Raw genomic sequence first — 25,193 nt, 5'->3', positions numbered from 1 at the left:
TACTGAAGTGCCTGTTAATGAGTCTTTCTGGATGGCTACTGGCTTAGAACTTTTTCTTTCCTTTCAAAGCATCTGTCTTCTCAAAAAAAATGTGCATAATGGGGAAATTCTGGGAAGCATTATCTGAGATTTTCTAGAAGATGCAAGTCTGCAGTGTGGGCATATAGTGGCCACAATCATGGTTTCTAAAGTTAAAAGTCTGGCCCCGTACATCCGGATTAACTTCACCTCTGAGACAATTCGTTCACATATGAATAGAAAAAAAAAAAAAAAAAGGCTCTACATTCCAGAGCAATAAGTGAGATCAAGCACAATTCACAGCAAAAGTTATCTAGTACAAAAAGAGAATTAGAACACACGTTGTTTAAAAGTATTTAGCACCATTTTCAACAGTGTCACTCTACTCTTAGTTCAGACCCCTGTGTTCCAAGAGTATTAGGGAATGAAAGTAGATGATAAAAGAATTCCCTTAGATACCTTACAACTAAACAGCATAGTTTTAGGTACAGCCTCAAAATTGTTGTTTGAGAGTTAAGAACAAACTTATTAAACACACACACACACACATTGGGGGAGGGTTGGAAAGTGACCCCCCAGGTCTGTAGGCATCCACCATGCTACTGGGGAGAAGTGGATAAATAGCTCCAGAAAGCATGAAGAGGCTGAGCCAAAGCAGAAAAGATGCCCTGTCTGGTGGTGAAAGTAAAGTCTGATGAAAAGAAAAAGTAAAGTCCAATGCTGTATAAAAGATTATTCCATAGGAACCTGGAATGTTAGGGCCATGAATCAAGGTAAATTGGACATGGTCAAGCAGATGACAAGAGTGAACATCGACATTTTAGGAATCAGTGAACTAAAATGGATGGGAATGGGCTAATTTAATTCAGATGAACATTACATTTACTACTGTTGGCAAGAATCCCTTAATAGGGATGAAGTAGCTCTCATAGTTAAAAAAAGAGTCTGAAATGCGTTACTTGGGTAAAATCTCAAAAATAACAGCATGATCTTGGTTCATTTCCAAGGCAAACCATTCAAATATCATAGTAATCCAAGTCTATGCCCCAACAACTAATGCCAAAGAAGCTTAAGTCAAACAGTTCTATGAAGACCTACAAGACCTTCTAGAACTAACACCAAAAGAAGATGTTCTTTTCATCATAGGCAATTGAAATGCAAAAGTAGACAGTCAAGGGATACCTGGAGTAACAGGCAAGTTTGGTCTTGGAGTACAAAATGAAGCAGGGCAAAGACTAACAGGAGTTCTGCCCAGAGAACACACAGGTCATAGCAAACACCCTCTTCAAACAACACAAGAGATGACTCTACACATGGGCATCACCAGATGGGTCAATATTGAAATCAGATTGATTATATTCTTTGCAGCTGAAGATGGAAATGTTCTATACAGTGGGTAAAAACAAGACCTGGTGCTGACTTGGCTCAGATCATAAACTCTTTATTGCAAAGTTCAGACTTAAATAAAGAACATATGGAAATCCACTAGGCCATTCAGGTATGACCTACATCAAATTCTTTATGATTATACAGTGGAAGTGACAAAAAGATTCAAGGGATTAGATCTGAAAGACTGTCTGAAGAACTATGCATGGAGGTTAGTAATACTGTACAGGAGGTGGTGAACAGAACCATCCCAAGAAAAAGAAATGCAAGAAAACAAAATGGTTGTCTGAGTAAGCGTTACAAACAGCTGAGAAAAGATGTGAAAGGCAAAGGAGAAAGGGAAAGATAGACCCAACTGAATGCAGAGTTCCAGAGAATACCAAAAAGAGATAAGAAAGCCTTCTTAAGTGAACAATGCAAAGAAACAGAAGAAAACAATAGAATGGGAAAGATGAGAGAATCTCAAGAAAATTTGAGATACCAAGGGAACATTTCATGCAAAGATGGGCATGATAAAGGCAGAAATGCTAAGGACCTAACAGAAGCAGAAGACATTAAGAAGAGGTGGCAAGAATACACCAAAGTGTACAAAAAAGGTCTTAATGATCCAGATACAAATCTAGAGCTGGACATCCTGGAATGTGAAGTCAAGTGGGCATTACTACCAACAAAGCTAGTGTGGGTGACTGAATTCCAGCTGAGCTATTTCAAATCCTAAGATGTTGCTCTTAAAGTGTTGCACTCAATATGTCAGTAAATCTGGAAAACTCAGCAGTGGCCACAGGACTGGAAAAGGTGTTTTCATTACAGTCTCAAAGGGCAATGCCAAAGATTGTTCAAACTACCATACAATTGCACTCATTTCACATTCAAGGAAGATAAAGCTCAAAATCCTTCAAGCTAGGCTTCAACAGTACATGAAACAAAAACTCCCAGATGTACAAACTGGCTTTAGAAAAGGTGGAAGAACCAGAGGTCAAATTGTCAACAACTGTTGGATCATAGAAAAAGCAAGAGAATTCCAGAAAAACATCTACTTCTGTTTCATTGACTATGCCAAAGCCTTTGTGTGGATCTCCACAAACCATGGAAAATTCTTCAAGATATGGGAATACCAGACCACTGACCTGCCTCCTGAGAAATCTGTAGGCAGATCAAGAAGCAACAGAACTGGACACGGAACAACAAACTGGTTCAAAACTGGGAAAGGAGTACATTAGGTTGTATATTGCTACTCTACTTATTGTTTAACTTACACGCAGAGTACATCATGTGCAATGCCAGGCTGGATGAATCATAAGCTAGCATCAAGATTTCTGGGAGAAACATCAACAACCTCAGATATGTAGATAATACCAATTCAATGGCAGAAAGTGAAGAGAAACTAAAGAGCCTCCTGATGAAGATGAAAGAGCTGAATGAAAAGGCTGGCTTAAAACTCAACATTCAAAAAACCAAGAGTACGGCATCGAGTCCCACAACTTCATGGCAAATACAAGGGGAAACAATGGAAACAGTGACACTTTTATTTTCTTGTGTTTCAAAGTCACTCTGGACGGTGACTGTAGTCATGAAATTAAAAGAAGCTTGTTCTTTGGTAGAAAAGTTATGACACACCAAGACAGCATATTAGAAAGCAGAGACATTACTTTGTGGACAAAGGTCCATCTAGTCAAGGCTATGGTTTTTCTAGTAGTTATGTATGGATGTGAGAGTTGAACCATAAAGAAGGCTGAGTACTAAAGAAATGATGCTTTCGAACTGTGGTGTTGAACTCTTGTGAGTCTCTTGGACAGCAAGGAGGTCAAACTAGTCAACCCTAAAGGAAACCAACCCTGAATATTCATCAGAAGGACTGATGCTAAAGTTCCAATACTTTGGCCACCTGATGTGAAGAGCCGACTCATTGGAAAAGACCTTAATGCTGGAAAAGACTGAAGGCGGGAGAAGGGAACAACAGAGGATGAGATGGTTGGATGGCATCATTTACTCAATGGACATGATTTGAGCAAACTCCATGAGATAATGAAGGGCAGGGGAGCCTGGCATGCTGCAGTCCATGGTGTTAGAGTGGGACACGATGTAGCAACCAAACAACAGCGAGTCTCAGCTGTAACTTTCTCAGTCCTTATTTAAACCTCTTTACTGTATAAGTATATAAAAACAAAAAAAAAAAAAACGGTGCATGTGTGCTCAGTCATGTGACTCTTTGTGACCCCATGGACTGTAACCCACCTCACTATTCTGTCCATGGGATTTCCCAGGCAAGAGTACTGGAATGAGCTGCCATTTCCTTTTCCTGGGGATGTCTCCAACCCAGGGATTGAACCCATGTCTCCTGCACTGGCAGGTGGATTTTCTTCCACTGGGCTACCTACTTGAAATTAAGTCAGCCCTATAAAGTTTGTCTCTATTCTTCCATCTGTATTTTTTCTAAGTGGAGTAAAGAGCTGTTTCAATATCCTCCATTTTATTAGGTCAACAGAATTTCCCACAATAGCCTGATAAATACATGTTGAAACTGTCAAAAAGTTTAAGAAATGAAGCATTTAAAAAGATAAAACTGTTCCTTTTGTTACAAAACAATAATTTAGTGATTTTTATACTTTTCCCGATAAGAATAAATAAAAGGTGACAAACGATGTTTTAAATTGGAAATGGAATAATCAAACAAAATCACATTTATTTCAATAGCTCCAAGTGCAAATACAGCAAGCCAGTACAGTTTCAGGACACTGCTTTAAGTACAAAGAAAACTTGATATACAAAACTGAAAGGGTAAATAGCAGAAATAAAGCTCAATTTTTTAAAAAAGTTCAAGTAACTTGAAAACCTGTAGACTAAAATAGTCTTACATCAATTCATAAATGCCTTAATTTATAACAGTGGTACATTGTAATCAAAAAGGACTTCCCAAAGAGTCACTTCAAACTGGTCAGCTCCAGATGAGAAGAAATTCCTGGCACTGGCTATTCTGGATTCGGCACTCACTCATACTGTACAGACTGGTATAGTTCAATCCATAGCATTTGATTTTTATGCAAATTCCAAAAAGGTATTTAAAGTTCAACAGGAGGCCAACACCACTACCAAGAGTTCCTGAAACGGCCACTATATATTTAAAAGGTTTAAAGACCAATTTTAGCTTCACGCCTATGGTACAATGTTGGGGCAAAGACTTCAATTAATACTCCTTCCATTACTTAAATCCTTTTTGTAAGTTAGCAAAATGGCCCTTAAAACTTCCTCAGGAAAAGTGTATTTAAATATATGAAAGCTCCCACTAGGAAATTAATTAAAAGTTGTTAATATTCTTTTAAATCACTTAGTGGCCAAGTCATATGTATACTTCTGCTCCCCAGAAGCAATGTTAGCTACTAGCTTCAATTCAGGAAGTGCATATTTTCTGGAAGGTTTATATGAGATGCTTATTCAGTCTTTTTCTCAACTTTCTTCATCTTTTCATTGTAGGCATTAAATTGAGAGTCTGTTCCAAAAATTCTGTCCCACCATGTAAATGTTGAAGCATAGTTTCCAATGAAGTTCATGTGGTGGAAATCGTGATGCCGAGAACCAGCATAAAAAGGAATGAGATTTAAAGGGTTGAGAGGAATGTCATAACCACTGAAATGAAAATGATAAAGATTATTAAGGAAGTAAATACACCATCAATAATCAACTTGTTCATTGACCATAATCTGCTTGTTAACCATTCAAATAACATTCCACTGTACTTAAATCACTTATTTCTGACATGTTTATAAAAGTTCACAGCAAATGGTACATACTCTAGAAACGACTTTTAGTAATTAAAGAAAAACTTGAACAATTTATAGAATTTAATATTAATATTACAATCAGGAGATGAAGGAAGGATTATAGTAATGAATTCTTAGACACAGATTTTCATGAATTTTTTCTGTTTTAGAGGAATTTGCTTACCAAAGTTTGTAACACCCATAATACTACGTATGTCTTTTAGGAAAAGTTATACAAAATTAGTACCAAGCATTACAAAGGTTAAATCTGAAGATTACTGTTTTGCAACTTCTTTATTTCTAACTACAAGTCTAAAATCTGGTATCTACAATTATACCAGTCTGAATCACCCCAGTCCTTCCCTCCCTTGAGCAGGCTGAGAAGGAAGGAAATAGAAAGGAGCAATGGAAAGAAAGAAAGAAGGACACATCATCTACCACTTCTCTGCCCAAGATTAGAAGCATTAATTTTGCTATTTTAATGATTCAGAAATAATTTCTAGAATTTCATATTCTGCTTTCACAGATGAAATAAAAGCTCCCTCCAAAATTAAAAAAATATATAATCATGTTTAAATAATCAATTAGGGTATTATATTAGGCATCTGAAAAGGAATTAGATAGAAATAATTTTCCCAAAAAATGCCTTCTAATCAATACAAAGGAAGCATGTGAAATATGCACATAATATTTGTCAGTGGTGGGCAGAAATGTACAGAAGTGTTCTATTTGGTGAAGGCTGGATGTTTCAGTATTTTTTTTCAAGTAAAGGTTAGCTTTAGGGTCATTACAGAAGAATAAAATAATTGCTGGCATGAATTACACTATTTAACCAATTATTTTATTAAAACAACAAATATATTTCTTTCAACAGTGTTTCAGGAACATTAAACTTGCTTTTCAAGCAAGGCATGAAATCCAAAAGCCAGAAAAAAATAAAACTGATAGATTTTACTATATAAAAATTTAAAACTTCAGTACTGCAAAAGAACCATCAAGAATTAAAATTGAAATGACAGATGGGAGAGAAAATATTTACAACATATATAACAAAGTTACCTACTTTGTAATTTCATGTAACAACCATGAAATTAAAAGATGCTTGCTCCTTGGAAGAAAAGCTATGACAAACTTAGACAGCATATTAAAAAGCAGAGACATTACTTTGCCAACTAAGGTCCATCTAGTCAAAGCTATGATTTTTCCAGTAGTCATGTGTGGATATGAGTGTTAGACCGTAAAGAAAGCTGAGCACTGAAGAACTGATGCTTTTGAACTGAGGTGTTGGAGAAAACTCTTGAGAATCCCTTAGACTACAAGGAGATCAAACCAGTCAATCCTAAAAGAAATCAGTCCTGAATATTCAATGGAAGGACTCATGCTGAAGCTCCAATACTTTGGCCAGCTGATTCAAGAACCGACTTCGTAGAAAAGACCCTGATGCTGGGAAAGATTGAAGGTAGGAGGAGAAGGGTATGACAGAGGATGAGATGGTTGGATGGCATCACCGACTCGATGGACATGAGTTTGAGCAAGCTCCAGGAGTTGGTGATGGACAGGGAAGCCTGGAGTGCTGCAGCCCATGGGGTTGCAAAGAGTCAGACATGACTGAGAGACCAAACTGAACTGAACTGAACAAAGCTTACACATGAACCAAAATGTTGTAAGTCTCCCTGGTGGCTCAGGCGGTAAAGAATCTGCCTGCAATGCAGGAGAGACCTGGGTTCAATCTCTGTGTTGAGAAGATTCCCTGGAGAAGGGAATGGCTACCCACTCCATCCCTCAGTATTCTTGCCTGGAGAATTTCATGGACCAAGGATTCTGATGGGCTTCACAGCATGGGGTCACAAAGAGTAGGACAGAACAGAGTGACTAACACTTTTGCTTTTTCATAATAGGTTATAAAACATATAACCTAACAAAAAGTAGGCAAGTGATATAAAATGCTAATTCAAAGAAAAAAATAACTGTGACAACAAGCACACAGGCGTGCAGCCTCACCAGTCCCTGGGGAATGCAGATCACAACCCTGAAGGTTCTCTGCTCTCCTAATAACCAAGATTAATGATATTGTCATGTCCAGCCTGGAAAAGGTATCAGAAGCAGGGAAAGCATTCTTGCCGGCTCCTGCTGGTCATGTAAAGAGGGGCCCTTTGGAGGGCAGTTTTGCAGCACTTCCAAAATTTCGTTTCGTTTTCCCAAATAATACATGAATATAGTCTCATCATAAAAATGACAACAGTTATAGACAAGAATGCAAAAAAAAGTCTATTATTTGAACTTTTCCCCAATGATTATATTCTCCTGTTTTCTTAAAAACAGTAACATTAACAAAGTTTAACTTCTCCTACTATTAGTCTACTTAGAAAAGATAATCTATGACAATGACTATGAGTGTGTAAAATGGGTGAAAGTGGTCAAAGGTATGAACTTCCAATTGTAAGATGACTAAGCCTTGGGCATGTAATGAATAGCATAGAGGCTGAAGTCAACAGTCCTGGGAATTTGAAAGTTGCAAAGAGAGTAAATCTTAAAAGTTCTCATCACACACACACACAAAATTGTAACAAGGTATAAAGACGGATCAGCAATATATATATCAAACCATTACACTGTATACCTAAAACACAATATGTCAATTACATCTCAATTTAAAAAAATAAGAAAGATAATCTATGACCATGAAGAAAGGATGTTTTATGATACCTTCTACCTGAACAGAAACCAAACCTTACCTATGGACATCAATAGTCTCTATCAAACGAACAGTCACCCAGGCCCAAAGAAGAATAACATGATCACATAAAAGCATGATTCCAATGAAAAATCCAGTTCCAAGAATTATGGTTTCCAGAGGATGTGCATATTCAGCTTCCATTCCAAATGGAGCCTAAAATAAGTAAGAATTGCTTAATATATTGTGATGGTTAATTTTATGTAAGAACTTATCTAGGCCATGGTGTCCAGTTGCTTAGTCAAACATCAGTCTAGATTTGGTGTGCAGGTCTATTTTAGATGTGATCAATATTTAATATTTAAATCGGTAAAGAGGATCCTCTATAATGCAGGTGGGCTTCATTCAATCAGCTAAAGGCTTTAAAAGCAAAGACTGAGGCTTCCCAAGGAAAGAAGGAGCACTCAAGACTACAGTACAGAAAACCTGTGTGCTTTCCAGTCTGTTGCCCATAGGAATTCAGATTCAGGCCTGCAACATCAAGTCTCTCCTGCAGTTCCAGTTAGCTGCCCTATAGATTTCAGATTTGCCAGCTCCCACAACTGCATGAGCCAGTTCCTTAAAATAAATCTGTGTGTATGTGTCTCCTATTGATTCTTGGAAGAACCCTGGCTAATATATACACATTTTTTTTTTTATATTCTTTTTTTTTTCATGTCTTACATGATAGTATACATGTTTCAAAGCCATTCTCCCACATCATCCCACCCTCTCCCTTTCCCACAGAGTCCAAAAGTCTGTTCTTTACATCTGTGTCTCTTTTGCTGTCTCACATACAGGGTTCTCATTACCATCTTTCTAAATTTATTTGTGCATATCATTTTATAAAACTATATCCCTTCTATATGTTATGATAATACAGTCAGTCATCCCTCAGTATTCTAAAGGGATTGGTTCAAGGACCCCCATGGACACCAAACTTTAATAAAAAGGCAGTATTTGGCAGTATTTGCACATAATCTATGCACATCCTCCCATACACATCATCTACAGATTACTTACAAGACCTAATACAATATAAATGCTATGTAATTGTGTAATTGTTGTGAACACAACTTAAATGTTATGTAAATAGTTGCTCATTCAAGGCAAATTCAAGTTTTGCCTTTAGGAACTTTCTGAAATTTTTTTCCCCAATATTTTCAATGAGGGTTTCCAGAGGATGTGCATATTCAGCTGGCTGAATTCATGGATTCAGAACCCATGGATATTAAGGGTGAACTGTATGTCTAGTCATACCTATATAAACGTTAACAGTAATTCTCAATAAAGATATCTCTCTGTTTCTACCAAATATTAAAAGGCCTAGGGATGTCCTTAATATGATCTATTTTAATGGTTTGAGATAAAGGCATCAAAACAACTGGTTTGAATTCTAAATGTGGTTTATGCACCTGAATTTGTTCTGCCAAGAAAGGGATATTTGATTTATCATATCAGGTAATCAGGATCAATGCAGAACATACCAATGAAACAAATCTGACAAAGCTAACTACAAAGCAGTTCTGATTTAAAAAAAAAACAAAAAAAACCCTGTTTTGTGGGAAGAAGTTAGCAATGAGGTAGAAAAGCATTAAAGCTAAGTTGAAAATTGTTTTAAAAATTTAATGATTCAAGGTTTGTTGTTTTGGGGTCTCACTTAAATGATCATAACAGCATTAGAGCCTCCATCAAACTGCCAGGTACCCAGCTGTGTAAGTACAGCGCTCTGAATCAAAATACAAAAATGAATATTTTTCTTTCAGGCCTCAATTTACCATGAAATTAGGATACTAGAAAAAATCTGTAGAACTAGCTTTGTGTTCATGTTTATGTGTGTGTGTATTCTAAACAATTATGCCAAAGGAAAATGAAATAAAGACATCACTGACAATTTTTTTTAAGTTCAGATTCTTTAAAAAAATAACATTTTTGCCTCAAAGAGTAAAAAATATATTAAAGATAATTCTAACATACCTGAAACTCATGATGAATTTTATGAATATATTTATATATTCTTTTGTGATGTAAAAGCCTATGTAAGAAATAGTGCCAAGTATCCTCGATCACTGCACAGCCAAAACATCTTGCCAAAAGCATGTACCTTTAAGATGAAAATACCATAATGAGGATAAAATAACTTACTAAAACAATCTAGACTTTAACCTAGGATCACTGATGGACACTGCATAAAATCAAATACTATCTTGATTTAACTGGTTATATTGATCAAAAAATTCTCAAAACAATACATATAGATACAAGCTAGATATATGATACCACCTGAAGAAGGGTTAAAGAGGCTGACCACCATACCAATTCTAATTAAATTAAAAAAAAAAAAGTTATAAAATCAGAACTAAGAAACAAAACTCAAAATTTCTAGGCAAAGAGCAACACTGATAAAGGACTTACTACTCTTAATAGTAAAATCACTTTCTTCTGCCAAAGAGAAGCATGTAAGTGCAATGGGCAAGAATATTTTATTTATACAGGAACAAATACACAAATTCTCTTTTATGCTGCATATACAGTAATAGGAAAAGCATATATCTATATATTGTACATCTATTCAGGTCAGAACAAAAAGCTAGAATACAAAAATTATTTGAACATAAATATTTATGCTCAGATAATATATATATACACGTGTGTGTCTATATGGACAAAATTTTTATAAACTTTACACTCATTTTTTTCATTTTAGATTTAAAATATATTTTTTCTTGGTAGAAGCCTCCATATCCTGTACATAATCATATAACTTCTGTTATAAGAAACTTCTGATGTAAGAAACTCACTCTCCAATAAAGATATTAAAATATAGAAACACATAAAAATGGGAACATTTCAAGTTTCTACTATAGCTTTCTATATTTTATTTACTTCCAAGTTAAGAACAAACATTAACCAAATGAAGAAAGAAGGTAATACTAAAGATATTTTAATTGAATGATAAACCATAACTGAGTATAAAAATCAAATCTTTATCTACATACCATCTTGGCATTGTTTCCCAATCATAGGGAATACTGAAATACTCTGTAAAATAGTAAGTTCCACAAATCAACGGAAGCTGGATACAAAAGTGATTAAAGAGAAGCACTTTAAAACATTTCCATTGGTTTTCCCATGTTTCTGGTTTATCCTATGGAGAAAAAAATTAAAACATTTAGTATCAGCCTCTGCTATCAGAAGTTTCACCTGAAAACTAAAAGTAAATTCTTAGCTTTTTCTCTAATGTCTATATGGAACCTGAAATCTATGTTATTTAATTAATCCTATGTTATGTAGATTCTGTATTATAATTGCTAAGTTACAGTAACTAAGGCCCAGGAACTATAACACTCACCCCCAACATTCTAAATTCTTGACAACTATTATCACTACTATAAACAGATGAAGAAATTGTCCAAACTCAGGTTCAGGCATAATGGCCCAAATGATCTTTAAGCAACACTACAGAGCAAACCAAAGCAACACTACAGAATAAGTCAGTCCTGTTTTTGCTGCCCACGGATCATTTACTTTTATCAGGAATTCCAGAGATGAGGACGTGTGTCATGCTACAATCACAGCTGAGTTCTCCCAATTGCTGAGGGAGCTATACACACAGCACTGAAAGCCTTACTACACAGGCAGGCAACACCATTCAGTGGATTTCATACCCAGAAATAAGTGCATCTTTCTTCATACACATTGACAGAATTAGAAACTCTCTGAGCTGAAAAAACTCCAGAAACAAATGTGTCCCGTGGTTCCCAAAGAATGGAGAGCTACTGGCCACAGATGAAGTTCACAGATTAAAGTCAAATGAGCAAGTGATCAATGCAGAGAAATGTTCACAAAACCCCATCAGGATTATCAACTTGCTCAGCAAGCCATAAAGAAAAGTGAATATGTATTCAATTCAAAGGGCTGTACTTAGTTAAGAAGTGCTTTTGGTTTTACAAAAAGATAGTAAGTAATAAATAGTTTTTGCTCTTTTAAATGCTCTTACCCCTAAATTCAGAAATCTGCAATGGAAACCACTGACCTCAGCAGAGGCCCAGAGGTCAACCACCTTGCCCAGGAACACATAGGCAGTTATTAGCAGAACTTGGGACTAACTAAAATCTAGGGTTCCAGTATTGTTCCTGAAATCTTTAGAAGAGCTTCCTTCCCTGACAAAAAAGGAAGAGTTCAACTGGTAATCAATCAGTCAGAGTTGGTTCTAAACCTCAGGGTCTCTGTGAAGCTCACATCTCAGTCTCACAATAAAATGAAGGAATTAGGCAAGATTACTTTATAATTGTCTATTTCTGCTCTGAGCATGATCTGATCTTGCTCCTCTGAACTTCCAGTCTGTGACTGGGGACAAAATAAATGAAAGATTCTGGCTTGGGTGGGAAAAGCCACTCTTTTCTCCAAAGAACTATGTTTAACTAACTGGTGATATCTTGACTAGAATCTAACACTGATGTAGCTGTGGAAATTAACAGAAAAAAAAATCAGCTATAACTTAAAAAAAAAAATCACGATTTAATATTTATGAGGGTCACAGATTTCAGGAAGAATGTTTTTAATGTATAAATCTTTGAGGAAAATTGCTAGAGAATTATTAAGATGTATGACATAAAGAAAAAAAAAATCCTGCAAGGTCTATTTCTCTACTTTCACAGAAGTAAATATCACCCTTCCCCCTAGCAAGCATGTACATTAACTGTCTATTCTATTTCAAAGCAGAATTTTCGGTGTCAGTGTTTCAGGGTATCTGCCTTCAAAATGCATAAATCTGTAATTAACCTAACCTATACTGACTTATTGCCTTGTTTTTAAATCCCTTTATATTGTGAAAACTTGTACTGATTAATCTTCAGTTAATTTTATTATCAAAAAATCTCCAAGCAGGGACTTTAATGGTTGCAAAACTCAAGAAACACATGCTAAGCACAGATTTGAAGGCTTTTGATCTCTGTTTATAAGTAACTAGTTGTAAACTAGATTATTGCTTGTCCTTTCTTTTGTCACATTTTTCTCTGGAGTCTTCATAAAATCTTAACTGAAACAGGCCTTTCTCTCTGAAAAAGTTACCACCTCTGACTAGTGAGTCAACTGTAGAGGGCAGAAGGCAGAGAGGGATAGTTTGGCCTGGACAGTCATACAACCAACCAATCAGCCCCATAAATAATGCAGTGGGTGATCCATTGCAGTCAGAATTCCAAACATGCATGAGAACTTAAGACACTCAAACACAATTCTGCCTTTCAAAGCAGGCCTTTCTATAAAAAGCATTTTGGAAATATTGTGGCCTTTATTTACAGTAACAGGATACTCTCCTTTAGGCCACAGCCCTTTTAATTCCTTCTCCCTTTACTCTTTGTTCTTCCCTCCTTTGACCTGGAGTCCACAAGCAGCTGGCCCCATGCAGTATCCCCCAAAAGGATCAATGTTAGTAGTTGCTTAAAGTGAGACTCACCAGGAGAGGCTACAAAGTGAAGAGACTGATTACAGAGGATGTATGTACTGACTGCCACAGACATGAACTCAATGAGTTGCAACCTTTAGATGAACATTCCCAAAAGGCCTACTTTACATCAAGACTGTGTGCCCGAGTCTGAGTTTGGCATGACTTTTTGAAAAAAGCTAATAGTAAGCATTAGAAACTATTATAGGTTTACTAAGTGTTGATAAATTCTTTCTTTCTCTAACAATATGGTACAGACTCCTTCCTGAGAACTGTGTCAAACTCTTTAGTTACTAGAGTTCATTATTTACCCTATGTTTAAACCTGAGAAGATGTACCATGTACGCAAACTCTCAAGAAACACTTAGTGTACTGAAGCAAATACTGAGAAGTTAGGAACATCATCATTTTTTGGAAGATGACATGAATGCTGCAGAAAAACCATGCTATATTTAGAATAAAAACAAAATTTTAACACTCTTGATCAAAGTCTTAGCATATTAACAACACTGAAGAGTTGAGACATTAAGGATTATAGTGAATTACAAAATAATACGAAGGAATAAGATTCCCTTCTAGCTAATTCAAAAATTAAAATTTATATATGATAAAACTTCTCCATAAAGTGAGTATAAAGGGCGCATATCTCAACATAATAAAGGCCACAGATGATAAGTCCACAGCTAACACAGTCAATGGTGAGAACCTGAAAACATTTCCTCTAAGATCAGGAATAAGATAAGGATGCCCACTTTTATTCAACACAGTATTGGAAGTCTTAGACACAACAATAGGACAAGAAAAAGAAACAAAAGGAATCCAGATTGGAAAGGAAGAAGTAAAACTGTCACCGTTTGCAGATGACATGAAAAATCCTAAAAACACCACCAGAAAACTACTAGAGTTTACCAATGAATTTGGTAAAGTCGTTAGATACGAAATTAATATACAGAACTCAATCAATAGATTTTTATACATTAACAATGAAATTAAGGAAACAATCCCATTTACCATTTCAGCAAAAAGAATACCATACCTAGTAATAAACCTACCTAAAGAGATAAATGATTTGTACTCAGAAAACTCTTAAGACACAGATGAAAGAAACACAAATGGATAACACAAATGGAAAGATACATCATGTTCTTAGATTGGAAGAACTGTTATATTGAATTATTATTAAAATGACCACACTACCCAAGGTAATGTAGAGTCAATACAATCCCTATCAAAACACCACTGGCATTTTTTTTAGAACTGGAACAAATAATTTTAGTATTTGTATGGGAACACCATAAAATTCATAGAAGACAACACATCACAACAATACCTTTTTAGATCTGTCTCCTAAAGCAAAGGAAACAAAAGCAAAAACAAACAAATGGGACCTAATTAAACTTTAAAGTATGTTTCTCATGGCAAAGGAAACTCCTGACACCACAGGCAACTATTGAACGGGACAAAATATTTGCAAGTTACTTAATCTGCAAGACTGATTAGGGATTAATATCTAAAACATAATATATGATTAGGGCTCATATAATTTGATATAAAAATGAGCATAAGACTTGAACAGACATTTTCCCAAAGACATACAGATGGTCAATACACACATGAAAAAATACTCAACATCACAAATCATTAAGGAAATGCAAATAAAAATCCCAATGAGATATCACCTCACACCTGTCAGAATGGCTATTATCAAAAAAGACTACAAATACAAATGTTGGTGAGGATGTGAAGAAAAGGGAACCTCAGTACACAGTTGGCACGAATGTAAACTGGTGCAGACACTGTGGACAGTATGGAGGTTCCTCAAAAGACTAAAAATAGAATTATCTTATGACCTATTAATTCCACTCCTGGGTATATATTTGAAAAAAAACAAAAAACTAATTAGAAAAGATACAAGCACACCATGCATTCATACCAGTATTCTTTACAATGGCCAAGATATGGAAGCAATCTAAGTGTCCATCAACAGATGAATGGTGGAAGAAGACGGGGTATATACACACAATAGACTACTCAGCCATTAAAAAGAATGAAATTTTGCCAGTGCAACAATGTGGATAGACCTGGAAGGTATTACACTAAGTGAAATAACTCAGAGAAAAGACAAATATGTATGTTATCACCTAGATGTGAGAAAAAAACTCGAACGAATGAATAAAACAAGACATAGATTCAGATATGGAGAACAAACTAGAGGTTACAACCAGCAGGGAGAAAGAGGGAAGGAGTGAGATAGAGGTAGGAGATTAAAAAAAAAAAAAAGAAGTACAAACTACTACATATAAAACAGTTAAGTAACAAGGCTCTTACTTTCTTGTTACTTCCTTGTTACTTATTTCCCTTGCTAGCTTCCCTGGTGGCTCAGACGGTAAGGGATCCACCTGTAATATGGGAGATCTGGGTTTGATCCCTGGGTTGGGAGGATCCCCTGAAAGAGGGCATGGCAACCCATTCCAGTATTCTTGCCTGGAAAATACTCATGGACAGAGGAGCCTCAAAGGCTACAGTCCATGGGGTTGCAAAGAGTTGGACACAAGTGAGCGACTAAGCACAGCAAAACAAGGATAGCATAGGGAATATAGCCAGTATTTCATAATAACGTAAGGTGGAGCATAATGTACAAAAATTCTGAATCACAATGCTGTGATTCAGCATTGAAACTAACATCTGAAACTAATTTATTGTATATCAACTATAACTCAATAAAAATTTTTTTAATTAAAACTTATAAACTCAAATTAGATAAACATCAAATCTATTGAAGGCACAATTCAACAAATTCTTTCTGAAACCTTATCAGTAATGATCTAGGGTTGTGCTGTGTAATATGGTAGCAACTAGAAATGTGGCTACTGAACATTTTAAATACACTTAGTCTTAAGAGATGAGCTGAAATTAGTGTAAAATATACACTAAATTTTGAACACTTACTGTAAGAATAAGAACACAATATATCCCATTAAATACTTTTTAATTTTGATTACTTACTGAAATATAATTGAGATTTACTGGATTAAACTAAATACATTGTGAACATTATTCCCCCCTTTTGTTATTTTTAATATATTCTAGTAGAAAATTATGTATGCGGCTTCATTACATGTCTGTTGGACAGCCCTGATGTACAGTCTATTTTCAGTTACAAATTATATTTACTTTAAAAATACTCAACAAGACTAATGATAATACTCCAGTGCAAGTTCATTATACTCACCTTTTGAATTTTGTACTTTTTCATGTAAGGTATAAATTGAAACAAAAATCCAGGTAAACAGAACAAGAAATAAAGGACCTCATGAACGATGAGAGATCCCCACGTTGCAATCTGGAACTTTGTATAATTATTCAACATATAGTTCCAAGCATTTTTAAATGGTTCCTGCAGAGGATTCTCAGGCAAAAGTGAATCTACATATTCCACAGCCAAGGATGCTGAACTAAAGATGCTGATACTTTCATTTGTTGCCATTTTTCAAATCTTTGCAGACAGCCTTATTATTCTGTAAATACAAATAAATAAGTAAATAAGCAAGCTAAACAACAAAATTATGAGATAACAGTTTTTAAAATGCTTCTGATTAATTTTTAAATTGCTAAAGGAGCGCCAGTCTCTCAGGTCCTAAACCCATGATTAAAAACACCTACAGGATGTCATCACCACCTCCATTTGTAGATAGGATTGAAAAGCCACATGTTAACGTTCAAGAGCAACATCTAAAAAATAGTGGATAAGAAATTTCAAGCCATCTTTAAGAAGACTTATCAGTGTGGTCTCCCAGGAAAAACCTGTAATTTCAAAGAGCAATAGCTGGGTTTAAAAGTATCACTTAAGAACCTATTTAGAAAAAGTCAAATATGACTACATAAATACTAAATATTTATAATTGGGAATAAAAAGGCAACAATAAAGTCAAAGATCAAACAACAAACTGGAAAAAATATTTCCAAGAATTATGACAAAGGGCTACAATGAGTGCTTTAGAAAAAGCCTAAAAACCCAATAGAAAAATGACAGACTATTCACAGAAAGTTCACAGAAAAATAAATACAAATATTAGGCAAATAAACAGCTCAGTTTGACTCAAATAGGAAATGCATCCTAAAACAAAAACTTAGTTTCACAGAGCGCCTAGCAGTAACACTTTGGGGAAATCAGCATCACTGTACATTGTTGATGGGAGGATTAGTTTATTCTTTAAGGAAAAAAAACACAGTATTTATTACAATTCAAAACAAATACACCTTTTGATCCAGCAATTTTCTCACTTACATACACAAAGATGAGCACACTAAGACTGAAGAAAGCATTGCTCACAATAGCAAAAACTAAGAAAAATACAGCAAGATGTTAGGGCCATCAACAAGAAATGAATTAAATAAATGCTATCAGGTCCTTTCAAAGACTGAGGAGGAAGATCTACATGTTCTACATAGAAAGACATCTAAGTGAAATAGCACGTTGCAGAATGTATAGGAAGAGCCTTACCTATGTTTTTGTGAAAAGGTTTCGTCTTTATCTATGCACCTTACACATATATACATAGGAGAAACGCACAAACAGAAAATGCCTATGCATACATGGTAGGGAGGGGTTATGAAGAGGAGAAAAAATTTACTTTCCATTTTACACCTCTTATAATTTTAATTTTTTCATGAGTATGTTTTACTTATAAATAAGCTTAAGAGGTCACCAAATCAAAAAACAGAGAAACTTACAAAGAATGTCACTTTCCTGAAAACGTTTACTGATGTCCCTCGTTTATAAATTATGATGGGCCACTCTAAAAATAAATATATTAAACCTCAAAAGCATTCTTAATATTGTTTAAAATGCTCCTTTGTCTTCGAGCACCACCCCATAACCCACTCAACTATGGCCAACCCTTCAATAACACAGCTTTGAACTGTGCAGGCAGGTCCACTTAGACTTAGGTCTTTTTCAAAAAACAAATTGGAAAAACTTGGGGAGATTTGTGACAATTTGAAAAAAACTCACAAATGTACTGCATAGCCTAGAAATATAAAAAAAATAAAATAAAGTTAGGTATGTCTTGAATGCATAATACATGAAACTGTGAAAGTGTTAGTCTCTCAGTCGTGTCTGACTCTTTGTGACCCCATGGACTGTAGTGTGCCAGGCTCCTCTGTCCATGGAATTCTCTAAGCAAGAACCTTGGAGTGGGCAATCATTCCCTTCTCTAGGGGATCTTCCCAACCCAGGGATCAAACCTGGGTCTCCTCCATTGCGGGCAGATTCCAAATCTAATAATGTTGAATCAACACCACTTACTAGCTGTGCGACCTTGAGCAAGTTAAGTAACTTCTCTAAGCCTCAGTTTTATTATTTGCAAAATATAAATAATAATAACAATAACTAGATGATGGGAATCTTTTCATGATGTACATGTATATCAAACCACAATGTACATTTTGCTAACAGAACCTCAATAAAGTTGAAAAAACAAGGAATAACAATATAGTTCTTCTAAAGAGTCCAAGAAACGATACATGTGAAGTACTTATGTTGAGGTGACACATAAGCTAAAAGAAGCTAACAATTATTAAGCGCTTTATATACACCAGTAACTTCTAAGAGTGTCACATGCTCTCTCTATATTATAGACTTTACTCCTTACCATAGCTTCAAGGTAGGCACTTTTATTATTTTCATTTTACAGATAAAAACTGAGGTTTAGAAAGATTAAGTAATTTTCCCAAATTACAAAAAACACTAAGTGGGGGAGTCTGTGCTCTCATCCATTACATCATACTGTGATCCTAAATAATAAAGCACACAATAAATAGTATAGTAAGAGGGGAATAATTCTTAAAGTTCACCCAAGCCTCCTGAAAGAGTGTTCCATATAGGCTGTCTTCATTTTCAGATTTCACATCCATTCTCTAGCAATTAAAATCAGTTTTGTATTCTAATCAATGCACTAAATTTACTCTTAATAAAATCACTGTTTCCCAGCTGCCAGATCCAACAAAAATATTTTGGAGTTTATTTTATCTGGCCCTTATGGAAAATTTGATACTTCTCACCTTGATATACCCGCTTTTCTCGCTTCTTGGGATTCACATGTATTCACTCTGATTTAACATTGGTACTATTTGTAGCCACTGCGCTTCCTGCTGCTCTCACCCTTGATAAATAAATATGATTTATTCAAATCACTAAATATGATTTATTCAAATCATAAAATCTAGGGAGGAATACAAATAAGTAACCAGTCTGTCACAACATCTGTGATAAGAACAATAAAAGGTTGGAAATATAAAACAGAGACGCCCAGGGAATATATACTAGAGAAAGAAGCATGTAAACTCAAACCTGGAGTGTGGAGGGAAGGCAGTTAAATCTAATTTAACTAGATTAAAAGAGAGTAAAGCAGGCGGGATGGGGTCGATGGGTGGTTTTGAGCAGAAATATCAGTTCTAGAGACTCAACCAGGAGATAAGAAAGGATACAGCACTTTCCCATTTAGTATGTCTGTGGTACAGCTTTTGAGAAATAAAGGCTCAAGAATTGAGACTGAACAGTTTCCCAGAGATGCTTGATTTACTCCTTCCAACTATTCTAGAGTGTCAGGAGTGATCATATCTGTTCCCTGTTGTGAGAATATGCTGATATCCTCTCTCTCTCTCTCAAACCCCAGGTTCTGATTATCCAAAGTATACTGGCCATCTCCAATTTAGGCAGTTTGGAAGCATGGCAAAGTCAACATGTCCCAAAATTCGGCCACTACTCCTTGCAACCCTTCCCACATACTCCCTTCCTACCTACTTTAACTTGGGGAACTGATGCCACCATCTACTTAGTCATCTAGGACAGAATTTTCCAGATCTCTATCTCTGTTGCCTGGATTAAGTCTTCAAACACTTCCCAATTTAGAAACAACTGGTTGAATTAACATTCAGGAGTTTACTCTCTAGATTTAAGGGAGGGAAAAGGATACACTACTGCCAACTGAACAAAAGCAAAAAATAAGTATTAAGGAAGAGAGGAGAGGGAAAATAACGAGTGAATTTTCTTTCTTTTTTTTCATCCTTGCACAACTGGATTGACTTGAGGTTTGCTACAGACTCAGAAAAAAAGAATTGTAGTTGTCTGTGGCCCCCCCCCCCCCCCGCCCAGAAACTTTGAAGTTTCCCTGTCTCTGAGACCTGCCAGCAGTGCCTGTTGGCCTTTGCCCGGCCCGGACGCCTGGCACCTCCAAGTGTGCCCTTCTTAAACCCTCCCTCTAAAACACGACGCCAGCATTCATGCAAACAGCAGACAGGGTTCAGCCCTTCTGCAGACCCTTAAAGTTTCAGGGAGCGCCTCCCCACAGATGAAACACCTGGGCCTCTGCTCTCCTTTACTCTCAGCTTTTCGCCCCCACACTCCGTACTGATACACCAAGGCCTCTTGACTGTCCTCCACTTCGGGCCTCTCTGGCCACGAAACAGCATCTCTTGCCGGTATAGCCCTCTGCCCAATTGCTATTCATCCTTTAGAACCCTTCCAGGACGCCCTTCCCACCCGCGCGCCCCGCCGCGCATACAAACAGATCTTGCTTCTTCCTTTCGTAGAACTCTGGTCACTCTGTCACTCTGTGCTGTGACCACTGCCTGGTTCCGACATTAAGACATTTCACTCGTTTTCACCCATACCTGCCGCCAGGCCGTCCGTCCCGGCCTCTGTACGCGGGGGCCAACCGAGGACCCTCCACCCGAGTCCCTCACCTTGCGCGCCACCCAGTCTGCAGCCGCCGCCTCCAGAGCTGCCCTAGGCGCTACCACTCGAGAGTCGACCGGCTCCTCCGCCGTTATTGGCTTGCGTGGGCTCCGCCCCGCCTTCTGAGAGCCGTGATTGGCCTACGCAGCTGCCGGCATCGTGTGACTCGAGCGAACGCGGCACTGGAAGCGCGGCCATTGGCTGCTCAGATGGAGTGAGGATCGTGAGAGCTAGGCGTCAGGCCAGTAGCTGGTCCGCCAGCCGGGCTAGGCTGACGCGAGGCCTTGAGACGTCGCCTAGCAACCTCAGCCCCGCCCAGCGCCCTCGGCCCCTTCCAAGAGCATGCGCACTCGGGGAGTTTGCAGGCGCGCCGGCCCTAAAATCTTTACTGTGCGCTGTATTCACTGGCGCCGCTTTAACTCTGTTGCGCCTGAAGTTTAGACCTCTTTCTCGTCCCAACCCCAGCGTCCTTTGATAACACCTGTATGTACGTGGGAAATGGGGAACTCCAAATGCAGCGCGATTCCTGTTTGAGGACGGGAAGCCAAGAGTCGGAGGTTTAGAAGAGAGGACGCGCAGCAGTTGGTTTTGCTGCCACGGTTGGCTGCCTCCCGCCCCTACGGGGATGCAGAGGAGTGCACGGATGGGGGTAATCCACGAAATTAAGCTTTCGCTTAAGAAAGCCTTTTAAAATTTGCACAAGGGCACTACTCGCTCTCGTTGAAGGCACTTTCTATGCAGGACTGCAAACGGGACGCTGTCGCTTCTCATGGCTGTGATCAGACTGATTCTTGTGCCTAACAGGCCAGGTGCCATCTGCTTTAGGAAATCCCTCAACCCATTCATCTAACTATCCCATGTATTTGACACCCACGTTCTTTGTAAAGTATCATGACAGAAAAGTCATATCAAATGGATAGAAATGGGATCTGTCCCTTGAGTGCTCAGAGCTCTGTCTTCAGGAGGCCTGTGGTATCCTGGGGTAGATGCTGTGTTGCACAGCCTAGGTCTCTTCAGGACTGAAGCAGGCCGTCAGTAACCGAGAATGGGTAAAGCCATTTTCCCATGAAGCATTTTTCTTCCCAGGGGAAGTATAACGGCCCAGACTAGCAACCCAATTTAGGATTCCTTTGATTGGCCAGCTTAGCTCCAGATCCCCACCACCCACTGTCCCATTGACTGAGGTTGTGGGTATGACTGGGATGCTGCCTACTTTTCCCTCTGCCTAAACATGCTGCACTCTGTTAAGGGAGGATTAAGAGCATATGCCATGGGGTCAGACCTACCAAGCTTTGCCACTCATTAGCAGTGTGCTCTTAGATAATTTACTTCTCAAAGTTTTAACCAATACTTATTAAAGTGGGTATTATAATCGTTTTTTATGACAATAAATGTGACTATGTATGTAAGCCCTTTGCACAGTCTCTGGAATACAGGAAGTGCTCAGGAATACTAAGTCGGTTATTATCCCTGACTTAGAGTCCTGCTTACTAAAGATATATTATTTTTAATATTAGAGAAGATGCAAGTATGTGAAAGGGTCAAATGATTATTTTAAATCTTGGAGATTTAGAACTGAAAGGGAACATAGATATAACTCCAAAAAACAAAACAGAACAGAAATATGCTCATCTCAGTTCCTTCCAGTGAAGAAATGGGAGGCTTCTTCAAACAGGAGGTTAGCTCAAATAGGGGCTCTGTATCAACCCAGATGGGTGAGATGAGGAGGGAGATGGGAGGGAGGTCCAAAAGGGAGGGGATATATGTATAACTATGGCTGATTCATGTTAAGGTTTGAAAGAAAGCAACAAAATTCTGTAAGGCAATTATCCTTCAATGAAAAAATAAAAAAAAAAAAAGAAATGGGTGGTTTAGAGAACTTCAACAACAGTGGTAATTTATTGAAACACATCCCTTTGCTGACGAAGTTCCATATAGTCAAAGCTTTGGTTTTCCCAGCAGTCATGTACAGATGTCAGAGTTGGACCATAAAGAAGGTTGAGTGCGGAAGAATTGATGCTTTCGAATTGTGGTGTTGGGGAAGACTCTTGAGAGTCCCTTGGACTGTAAGGAGATCAAACCAGTCAATCCTAAAGGAAAGTGCAGGGGTCCAGCCCCTGCAGGATCCAGGGGAACCTGAAGGAAAAATGGCGTTGGCGGATGATTTAGAGAGAGATAAGGAAAGAATATTGTAGATAAGAAAATAGAGGAAAGAAAGAGGCTGATATTTCTTGGTTTACATAGAAAGCCAATAAAACTTCGAGATAGGAAGTTCGCCCTGTTCACGGAGGCCACAGGTGCCTTCCCGGTCTCCCGAGGAAGTGAAGACAAAGAACGTCTTCCCGTTCAGGTCTTAGAAACCCGGGCAGATAAGTGAACGCAGGGAGCCTCTATGCTCCAAGGGATCAGCTTGAAAAAAGAAAGTAAGAGAGAAAAAAAAGAGAAAAAAGAAAAACATGGGGTGACCAAGCTTCCTCAAGCGAGGCCCAATAGCTTTATTATTAAAAGGTACTTTTATACCTTGTCTTATACATAGAGGGAAATGAAAGATGCAAAGTCATACAGAGTCAGCCCAAACATTACATCTGTTTTGTCTTTATTGAAACCAGGATTTTTCTGCAAACCTTTCCCATAAGCAATATTGTGTACATTATCTTCTGGCCTTGGAGGCCTGTGAACATTTTATGTTCTTTTGATAAAGGCTGTTCAACCAGAAAACTTATTTTCCCTTGAAATGTTTTTTCTTATATTTCTAATCTATGTCAGCTCAAAAAGTATTAAACAAAGTTACATTCTCAGGAAGCAAAGGTGCAGTGAGTTACAAGAAAGAACCAATTAGCTCAAAAGTCTGATGTGGTTAATGTCAAGGCTACACTTGTTTTTCTTACTTTCCAACTGTTAACTAATGCACTCCCAGGTGCACAGTGGATAAGAGATACGGGAACTTAGCAACAAGCATTGGCCCAATAATGAAATCCTACATTAGCACTACTCTAATAACTTTGAAAGGCTCTATGTTTTAGGCTTTCCGTGCCTCTCACAGTTGGGAGGATGTAAATAATCATATGCGTAGCTGCAAGAGTCTGGATATACTTGCCAAGCAAGCTAAAATGCTAACAGAGGGGGTTTGATTTGAAATATTTCTCTCATGTCCAGGAGATTTATTAGCTATAGCCCTAAGTTGATTTTCTCCAGAGAATGGTGGTCAGGAATAGACCCCTGTTAATGTCAGAGGAGTTGGTGAAAGTCATGAAATAGTAAAACAGACAGATTATGGTTTTGGGGTAGATGCTCAAGAAAGCCTAGGGAGCCCATTGAGTTCTGAAGCCTTGCTTAACAGTTCTCTTCCACATGGCCTTGTCATGGGTGGGATCTCCCATGGTGGCTCCCAGCAGGAAAGCAACCCTGAATATTCATTGGAAGGGCTGATGCTGAAGCTCAACTTTGGCCACTTGATGTGAAGAACTGACTCATTGGAAAAGACTCTGATGCTGGGAAAGATTGAAAGCAGAAGGGGATGACAGAGGATGAGATGGTTGGATGGCATCACTGACTCAATGGACATGCTGCTGCTGCTGCTATGTCGCTTCAGTCGTGTCCGACTCTGTGCGACCTGAGATGGTAGCCCACCAGGCTCCCCCATCCCTGGGATTCTCCAGGTAAGAACACTGGAGTGGATGAGTTTGAGCTAATTCCAAGAGATAGTGGTGGAGGAGTGCTTATATAGAAAAACCTGGTGTGCTGCAGTCCAGGGGTCTCAAAGAGTCAGATACAATTTACGTACTGAACAACAACATTGAGGGTCTTTGGTATTTCAAGCACACTACTATACATCATTTCTTTCAAACTCCACAATAACCTTGTAAGTGATACACTTTCATTGTTTTTTTTTGTTTTTGTTTTTGTTTTTGTTATTATTAAGTTGTGTCCACTTCTTTGGATCATGGAGAAAGCAAGGGAATTCCAGAAAAACATCTGCTTCACTGTCTACACTAAAACTTTTGACTGTGTGGATCACAACAAACTGTGGAAAATTCTTAAAAGAGATAGGAGTACCACTCCACCTTACCTGTCTCCTGAGAAACCTGTATGCAGATTAAGAGGCAATAGTTAGAATCGGACATAGAACAGACT

The 25,193-nt window shown here is 37.6% G+C and overlaps 1 protein-coding gene across 3 annotated transcripts; it reads right to left on the bottom strand.

Annotated features, from left to right (window-relative positions):
- Window positions 1-4,048: 4,048 nt before the first annotated feature.
- Window positions 4,049-21,164, bottom strand: MSMO1 (methylsterol monooxygenase 1). Of its 3 annotated transcripts, none has more exons than XM_040251325.1 (6): window positions 21,068-21,164; window positions 16,554-16,839; window positions 10,875-11,023; window positions 9,853-9,979; window positions 7,898-8,052; window positions 4,049-5,028 (listed from the first exon to the last, which is right to left on the bottom strand). In XM_040251325.1, the coding sequence occupies exons 2-6, from the start codon at window positions 16,806-16,808 to the stop codon at window positions 4,833-4,835; spliced, it is 882 nt and encodes a 293-aa protein (XP_040107259.1). In that variant the 5' UTR covers window positions 16,809-16,839; window positions 21,068-21,164; the 3' UTR covers window positions 4,049-4,832. The 3 variants fall into 3 exon arrangements, with proteins under 3 accessions (XP_040107259.1, XP_040107258.1, XP_040107257.1); XM_040251324.1 differs by having other exon boundaries at window positions 20,996-21,124; XM_040251323.1 differs by lacking the exon at window positions 21,068-21,164 and adding an exon at window positions 19,385-19,519.
- Window positions 21,165-25,193: the final 4,029 nt, after the last annotated feature.

Source organism: Oryx dammah, unplaced genomic scaffold, assembly GCF_014754425.2.
Source record: "Oryx dammah isolate SB20612 unplaced genomic scaffold, SCBI_Odam_1.1 HiC_scaffold_12, whole genome shotgun sequence".
Classification (NCBI taxonomy): Eukaryota; Metazoa; Chordata; class Mammalia; order Artiodactyla; family Bovidae; genus Oryx; species Oryx dammah.
Note: the sequence above shows the minus strand (reverse complement) of the source record. Positions and strands in the feature narration are given on the sequence as shown.